The sequence below is a fragment of the Mauremys mutica genome, chromosome 3 (genome assembly GCF_020497125.1).
Source record: "Mauremys mutica isolate MM-2020 ecotype Southern chromosome 3, ASM2049712v1, whole genome shotgun sequence".
NCBI classification, from domain to species: Eukaryota; Metazoa; Chordata; order Testudines; family Geoemydidae; genus Mauremys; species Mauremys mutica.
This window is the reverse complement of record NC_059074.1, coordinates 26049293-26058580: the sequence shown is the minus strand read 5'-3', so window position 1 is coordinate 26058580 and position 9288 is coordinate 26049293. Positions and strand designations below refer to the sequence as shown.

At 35.1% G+C, this 9288-nt stretch overlaps 1 protein-coding gene across 1 annotated transcript; it reads right to left on the bottom strand.

Moving 5' to 3' along the window:
- Positions 1–264: 264 nt before the first annotated feature.
- RAD51AP2 (RAD51 associated protein 2) lies at positions 265–9032 on the bottom strand. The gene is made up of 4 exons (XM_045008884.1): positions 8896–9032; positions 3764–7818; positions 1718–1819; positions 265–537 (listed from the first exon to the last, which is right to left on the bottom strand). The coding sequence occupies exons 2-4, from the start codon at positions 7779–7781 to the stop codon at positions 419–421; spliced, it is 4239 nt and encodes a 1412-aa protein (XP_044864819.1). The 5' UTR covers positions 7782–7818; positions 8896–9032; the 3' UTR covers positions 265–418.
- Positions 9033–9288: the final 256 nt, after the last annotated feature.

Below are 9288 nucleotides of genomic sequence, written 5' to 3'. Positions count from 1 at the left end.
ATTTTAAGTGGGTTCTAAACATCATGTAAATCATGAGACTATCTTAATATTTTGTTGCATAAAACACATATATTTAAATTGTATATTGTTAATATTTTATGAAAAATGAGGCTTATTACACACATCAGATTTCTATTAATGTTACATAAACTTTAATAGTGTCTTATTTTCTATCAACATTTTTACTAATAAATATTCATTATAAAAACTCTTTAGTTTCAAATATTCACAAGAGTAATCCTGAATAAATCACCAAACAGTAACACAATATTAATATGGTAAAACCCAAAAATAGTAAACATAAACTATCTATATTAATGATTTACAAAACAGTTCAACAATTATCAGACAAAGTGATTTATGATACTAAAGTCTAATTAGCTGTTCTGCTTCAATGTTGGTAAAAGAATCCATGAAATTATTTCAGATACGGGTGAAGCTTTTTGGGTTTAGCGTTTCTTGACAGCCCAATCCTGATAGGGCCACTGCATGTTTTAAGAGGCTGCACTCTTATAATTTCATGTGACAAATAGTTTCCTAAATATATAAACAAAAGAGAGAGAAATCAATGATGAAAGCAAAAACCCATTTTCATATCATGTACATATAAAGTACATTCCTTTAGGACATAGAAATCAACCATGGGTACTATACTGGACACTCGACAGTTAGTACTATGGAGATGGATACTATAAAAAATACATAGAAAGATAGAATATGAAGGATATATAGTTTTGTCTGTACCCATAATAAGGACCAACTTATTACATTATACTTCAAACAATCAGAACACAAGTCACTATATTATAAATATGGCCAGGAAAACGACTTGTTAAGGAGAACCATTGAGCAGTAGTCTCACCTTTTGGGATTTGACAATACAGGCGAATCAACTAGACATAACCCCATCTCAAACCCAGATAATAATTAGACCTGAACAAGTGGTGAAGCTGGTTACTCCTCTTGAACTAAAATTTGTGTTAAATATTAATTATATGAAAAAAGAGGGAAGGATGGGAGTATGCACGTGTACTGATTGTTTAAAATATAGCTGGAAGCCAGGTCAGAGGAAGTTGGGAAAGATTCTAGACAGCTCTACAGTAAAACAAGGAGAGAGAAAGTTGCTTAGGGAGAGTACTGTTTAACTTATTCTAACAAAGTTCTATGGCACATGACAAAATTGTTCACTATATGGAGTCATCCTGCTTGCTCCAAGACTCCCCTGCTGGCTGTTGCTGCCTGCAATTACCAGTTTCAGGGCACAAAGTGGGACAGTGAGAAATTTAAAGCTGATTGGATCATCATTCACTTGTTGATTTCCTAGCAAAGGGGGTTGATGCTGAAGACAGTAGCCATACCTTCCCTCCCACTCCCTGCCCTGAAGTATATCACTGTAGAGCTTCCATGGAAGGACTTCCACTATACTAGAAGGGCAAATACAGTACAGAAAGTGCTCCTTCCTCTTTCTGCATCCCACGCCACTCAACATCCTTGGAGCTTTTGTCCTCTACCTATAGAATAGGAGGGTATGATTTGCCCACCTGTTCTAAACTCAAGGATAAGGTATGAATGACAGGATACCCCCATGCTAATCAACAATTAAAAAGATACATAAATGCTGTGCTATAGAAAATGGAAAAAAGTAAATACACATTTTTGTAATATTTTAATAACACTGGAATGTTTTGCATAATTAGAATAATAACTTTATTCTTACCTCTTTCTTTCTGTAAACTGTCACGTCTTTCCTTCATAAATGTGTGAGACAAAAAAACAGGGTCCCATGGGAATCGATTTTTACAGCCTGAATCAACATAGTCTTAAAACAGAAGCATAAATATCACATTTAACTTTTAAACTGCTATACGTAGATAATTAAAAGTTGCAATTTGTACTGCTTGTAAATGGTATGAGTAAAAATGTCACATATATGCATGACATATAATTTAAAAAGTCTGTTTAAATAGCATATACAGCTCTGCATATGCATCATTCATTGTCTGTAGTTCTTGTCTCTCATACTTTTTCAATAAGACACTTGTACGAAAAGACAATTTTACGGCTCATTCTCCTTAATTCTTACCCCTACTTATTATTACACAAAAAGCCACATTAAAAGAACATTATTAAGATTGCAAAGTCAAACACTCAAAAGCTAAGAAATGCCAGAATTAAGGTTGCCTGTGCAACCTTAATTCATCTCCCTTGCAAAAATATATTATGACACAGTCTTTAATTACATAATCACATACTAATTTTCCATAAATCCCTGACTCATTCAGGGCACAGGACGGATGATGCTCAAGTAATGAGGAGCTATTCAGTATTTTGTTTTATCCTTATCGTTCAATGTGTATCCCTAAGCATTATTTACTGCACACTATTCAAACCCTGCTATGCAGAATTATTAATTTCCTCATGGACATTTCTATGGCACTCATCACTATTGTCACTGAGTGCTTCAGAAACATTAATTAGTGTATCTTCATAAAATCTCTGTGAGGTGAGGGGCTATTATTATGCCATTGTACAGATAGAGAGCTGAGGCATAAAGAGATTTAAGTCAAAAGTATGCACTAATTTGGGGTGCCCAATTTGAGATGCCTAGGACCTGATTTTTCAGAGTACTTAGCATCCTATAGCACTTTCTATTGGGAGTTATGCTTTGAATATAACTTCAGTTGCAGCTGTGAGCGCTCAACAGTTCTGCAAATCAGTCTCCAGGATCTCAAATTGGGTACCCAAAAAATGTGGAACACACAGTTAGTGACCACCTCTGAAAAGTTTGGTTTAAGTGATTTTTTAGCATTGCATAGGAATTCTGTGGCAGAGGAAAGGATAGGATGCTACCCTAGAGAATTGCATGAGCTATAGGAAGTACTGAAGTACTGAAGCCCGTGCACTGTACTAGTGACATTAGCTCAGTACTTAATTCCTATATTTCCTATAGAACCACTAGGCAGGCTTCTGATTGATCAACTGCTGTCTCAATGCAGCCAGAGCCTGGCAATTCTGTAGATTCCCTTACAGCTCCCACTCCCATTTTGGACCTTGCCTTAACAAAAAAAATCACAATAGAGCCTCAAACCTTGTAAGGTATGTAAATATGTAACAGTGACCATTATCCCAAGCAATATTCATAAAAAGAAGTCTGCTCTCATGCAATAATTATATTCTAGTGAATATTTTTAAAACTGAAAATGTACTTCTCCTTTACAAAATTAGCACCTCCTGGGTGTGGTGCTCTGTCCTCTCTCTGCTACAGCTTTAGCTGAGGGCCATATGGCTTTTAGCTCATGCAGTAGAGGCTCATGCACTAAGCTCCAGAAGCCCCAGGTTCGATCCCACCCATCGATGACCGGGGTCTGTAGGTGTTACGTTTCTACTAAAGAGCTGTCTCATAGGATGTGTGCACTGAGACACTGCAGCTCCTGAAATTCACAAGCTGCAAGAGCTTTGCAGTTGCTCTACATTTGGGGAAGGATTCTGTCCCACTAATACTGGCACAAACCCAGTGGGAAAAGACAATTTTCAATACTTGGGCTTTACACGGGGTACAAAAAAATTGTTCATAAGCTAGAATCCTGCTCTGCTACTGTATGGATAAGAGCTTCTCATTAGTACCCAGGCACCACGTCTCAATAGAACATGCATGTCCTCAATAGAACACCCATGGAGCAGAGCACAAAATATGATTACAAGTATTTATTTAAATGTTTATTAACATATTCGATAATATTTTTAAATAATTATATTTGCTTACCTTCTTCAGAAAGCGCATAGAGCAATTCTTCATCTGACATACTTGAAGAACAGAACTCATGAGGTACTTTTTGCTTTACATTTCTACTTAATATTTTTCCTTTAAATGAACTTTGGTTATTCTTAATTATATTTTGCCCTGCTGTAGTACCACAGATTGGAAAGGAAATGCATACTTTTGTTTGAGAAACACTTTTTAAATTTTCATCTACCCCTTCAGAATTATTCAATTCTTGAGGATTTTCTTGTATAGTGTTTGTTTCTACTTTGGATAGCTTATTTTCATGTTCCTTACTAATTTCATGAAACATACAAAGCTCTTCCAACACTAAATCAAATTTGCTCTTCATTTCAAATTCAGATATGTTTTTATTTTCTGACAGTAAATGCTGATCTGTCATATCTTCAAAACATCCATTGTCCATTATGGATAAATGTGGTATTAATTTGTCTCCTGAAGCAACACATATTGCAGATTCATCTTCTGAATATGACAAAATTAAATTAGTTGATCTACTTCCATGCAGTATAGTCTGAAGCTGATTTTTGTTAGTTATATTATTTTTCCCAGAACTTATTTCTCCCACTTCTTGTAAATCTTCAAGATTTTGTTTTATAGTCATTGGCTTTGAATTGAGTGTGCAAAAATTTCTATCTTTCTGAATGTCTTCATCTAGAGAAAAAGTCATTGTTTCTTCTCTGTGAACCTTAAAATACATATTATTATTAGATACTTCAGAACTCCTCACAATTTGATATTGTAAAATGCTGTTCATTTCTTCACACAGTTTTTCTGTGTCATCACTCAAGAAACTCCTACAATGTCCCTCTTCAGTTTTTAGTACTACATCTTTATCTGTAAAAGAGCCACAATAGAATGGTGAAGTGGAACACTGGCCATTGTCTAAGAAACCGTGAAATATGTTTCCATAATTTAAACCAGTATTTAGGAAGTGTACATATTTTCTTTCATTTTCTAAATGTTGACTATTTCTACTGTCTGGCAGTAACTCAGAGTTACAGTTTACTATTGTTGACAATTCAGGTAGAATACAAACATCTGATTTAGCAGGGACATTGTGAACACTTTTTATACTAGCAACTGTGCTTTCTTCAATGTATTTTTCATTATTAGGATTAATTTGCCTTACAAGTGGAATCTGTTCCATTTCCTCAGAATCAGTACTGAGAGGAATTTTTTCGTATGTGTCAAAAATAGAAAAAAAGGGTATTTTTGGAAGATTGCTACAGCAATTTTCTTGCAATTCTCTACAATTGGCATACCCTTTTTTGTCAGAGTTTTCTTTGTTAGCGGTTCTCAGATATTTTGGAATAAGATTTGTAGCTTCATGTGCAAAGTTCACACTATTTGTGATTCTCCTGCTTCTGTTTTTTATATTTTCACTTAAAACAGAATGCAAAGTTTTAAACTTTTCCTTAGGAAAAGCAATATTATGTATTTTTCTTTGTTTCTTCTTCTTATGCTTTATTGTAGCTACCAGCATTTGCAGATTTGAACATTTATTATTTATCTTTTCAAACTTCATTTTTGAAATTGAAGGCAAATAATTCAGAAGTCCAAGGTTTGTTTCTGTCAATATTTTTTTGGTACTGCACCAATTTATCTTCCATAAGAAAGAACTATCGAAATTGTCCCTTGGTAAAAGCAGTCCATTAGCAACTAAAAGTTGCCTTTTACTATCTTTTTCTTCACTGTCAAACATTGAAATGATACTATGCATTCCTGTACTACCTCTGGATAAGAGGCAGTATTGTTTGGCACATCTCCCTTCAGGTGACGCTCTTTGTTGGTTATGAAACAGTGCTCTTTTGTGTAGAAAAGAAGCTTCCTTGTGTTCAGCTACAGTGCTAGAATAATGAATTTTCTGATATTTGTGATGTAATTGAAAACCAACATTTTTTACTAATTTAGGATTTATAATTTCTTTACACATACCTGGATAAATTATGTATTTTTGCTGAGACTTTGTGTTTCCTTTCAAACTATTATTTATGTGTGAGTTTCTCTTAACTTGTTTTCTGCAATAGAAAGGATTTTTCTCCACTGGTATACATTTTTCTTCAGCTGGATGTAAACAATTTATATTATAGGGGAAAAAAGCCAGGTTTGATTTTATCGTGTTCACATTTTGCTGTTCTGAAACAGTAACTTGCAAATAAATATGTGTACTATTGTTATTAATACTGGTTATTAGCTCTGGAATGCTGTATTGTTCTACTGACTTTAACTTTTCATACAAATGAAACCAGCCTATGATACTGTCATCCTCTTGATGTTTAAGCACCTCTTCATTTAAAGATCCAGGTCTTGTCCTCAGACCACCTAATAACATATCATGAAAGAAGATTTTTGGTTCAGTCAGCTTTTTCCTCTTCAATATATTGTCAATGTCTCTTGTATCTGGCAAATCCTGTGTAGTACTATAGGGGCAATTGTCTTTGGTGACAACAGTTTTAGATAAGTATCTTTTGATGTCAAGTATTTTTGTTGTAGAAAGTTTTAATTCTGATTCATGTAAATTCCTGTTACAGTTAGCACAATGCATGTCATAATTTATGTTTAAATCTCTGTTCCTTAGTACTTCTGATATCAATGGAATAGTTGTTTCCTGTATATTAAATGTCACATCCTCATAACTGACTTTTCCCCATGTTCTTTTCAAAATATTGGTAGAGTTGCTACATTCATCACTTTGAGTTGTTTTAGAACCAAAGTATGTGTGAACGCTTAGGTATATGTTTGGTTCCTGGTCTTCATTGCCTTCTTCATTTCCTAGCTCTTTCTCCTTGACAATCCTTTTAGCAAACATTTGATTACACTTGACATTGTTCATGTTGTTCCTTAAATTATTCTCAGTTATTTTTTCTTCTTCTGCTGCTAAAGCCAAAGTCTTTTGCTTACTAACAGATTGGTGGTTACTTTCATTAAATTCAGAACAAACACTAGCAGCATTCACAATATTTTTATCATTTTGAAACTTTTGTTTCCTTATCATAGATATGTTTTGGGAACAGTAAATCTTTGCAGATTGCATCACATATGTTTGATGTTTAAAGTTCTTCTGTTCTATCTCCTTCAAATTAGTTGATAACATGTTACTATTTAATGTATTTGAAGCATTAGAACATTTACTTATGTTCCCTTTCATAAAAAAATTTGTTTGAGGGATTTTGAATGTTTGTATATTTTTAAACAATTTTAATATAGGAAATGTATGTGATGAAGCATTTTTTTCTTTATTACCTAGTTGTTCAACAGATTCACTCTCATTACCATAATGATCTTTATTTTCTTCAGTGGGCAATTTTTTTAAACAGTTGTTTCTGTCGTTATTCTTTATTTCAGAAAATGTAGAATTAATGCCACATAAAAATGGAACATCTAAAAGCTGGTGTTTTTTCCACTTGTTATCAGTGCCAATTTTCTGACTTGATGTTTTTACCTGAAACAAATCTGTGTTTAAAGATGAAAGTGAAGCATTTAATTTAAGCTCATTATCATTGTCTGTTTTATTATTTTCTGCTATATTTTTGCTGTTTTTGTTTACATTCCATGTTTGGTATAATCCTGCTTCAGAAGAATGTCCATTTACATTCAATAAAGAGTCATCTCTTATAATACTATGCTCTTCATTTTCAATATTCCATTTTTTAGTGAACAGTTTGTTTTCTAATAGCCTGCATTGCAATTTTTCATTAATCCAAGGTTTAAAATCTATAAACTCACACATGCTAGTTTTTCTTTCTCTACCACTGATTTCCTTTTCTAATCTCCAAGCATTTTGACTGAATTGAAGTGATCCTTCTGATAAATATATAGGTTTATTTGATGACTTCCTACATTCATCCACAAGGAATGTTCTTTGTTCTAACTGCTGTTGCTCTTCTTTCTCTACACTTGTATGATTATTTTCTATTTTAATTCGTTTTGGATATGGGTACCCATCAGCTTCATTTGATGACATGGATAAAAATGTCTGGTAACTCAAGCCTTTCATCCTCAGAAATATCTGGCACTTGCTTGATATGGCAGTCCTGAAATGTAAAGAAATATGCAATGATTAAAAATTAAACTTATTTTTAAATAATTTTAAAACTGTACAGAATACAAAAATAAGTAAGTAAGAACTATTTCTCTATAAAGCCAAAAAACACACATTCATATTATTACCACCTTGCTATTATAAGGAAGTTATAGCAATATTGCCATAATCATATTTGCTCTGTATCCACAATATGTTTAAGTTAAAGCTAACCAGACAGAAGTTATCCATTCATTACAAATCCAAGATGTGCATGAGCTTAAAATGGAAGGAATTGCCTCCAGTGTGTCAAGAGAATGTCAAGTTTGAAATATTAATCATATTATTAGATCATTTATCACACTGAATTTTGCCAAAAATCAGAGTATTCATTACAATTTTTCAAATAAATAGCCCTTAGTAATGAGTTCTTCAGATGTAGAGTGCAGGCCCTTTAAGGTTGTCAAGTCTGCAAAATCCAGCCAGCATTCTTGTCACTATGTGCTGATTTATAGAGAAACTCAGAGAAAGAGCTGCAAAACCAACCTGGAGGATAAAGGGTGGCAAAAGCATTGCATCTCATTAAGAGAAGGTTTATTTATGACTAACACACTATGTAGTATGCTAGTTTATCTAAATGCATCTTTATGTGAAGCATCTTTGTTTTAAAAAGGGGAATGGGTCATATTTGGGCAAAATGAACATTTGTATTTAAGAGGAGAAAAGTAGACATATTGCTGTTAAATTACTATTTTTAATATATATAAATTAGCCAAATTATCACCAACTCTTTCAGAAGCTTTAAGTAGAGTAAGCATTAAACACCCAAAACACTGTGGGCAGACTGGGTCTCCAATTTCCAGGGTCACATGAGGATTATGTGTCTACAGGGCTTGACCTCAGCATACCAGTGGAAGTATGACTTAAAGTGTGCCTTATGGAGTGTGCCAGGTCCCCTGATTCGAAGACCATGGGGAATCCATTGAGTGGCAGATCTCCTACTTTAATGGCCATGGGGAGAGCTACAAGGTCACTGGCTCGTCAAGGAATGGAATAGTTCCCCATGGCTCTGAGGTAGGAGGGTATTTACCCTGTACTGGCAGGAGCAACTAAGTCCTGTCCCTCTGTGCAGTGAGGTAATAGTTCCCCTCAGTGAAGCCTGCCTTTCTCTCCCCTCTAAGTGCGGCAGCTCTCCCAACTCCCTGAGGCAGCTTCCCCCTCACAGAGGCTGTCCACCTCTCTCTCCCCGCCCTGAGGCAGTTCCCCTCCTCACTGAGGCTGCCCACCCCCTCTCCCCTCTCTGAGGATGGTTTCCCCCTCACAGAAGTGCCCGTGCCTCTATCCCCTGTGTGGGGCGGTTCCCCCTCACAGAGGTGCCTGCCCCTCTATCCCCTCTGTGGGGTGGTTCCCCCTCACAGAGGTGCCTGCCCCTCTATCCCCTCTGTGGGGCGATTCCCCCTCACAGAGGTGCCTGCCCCTCTAT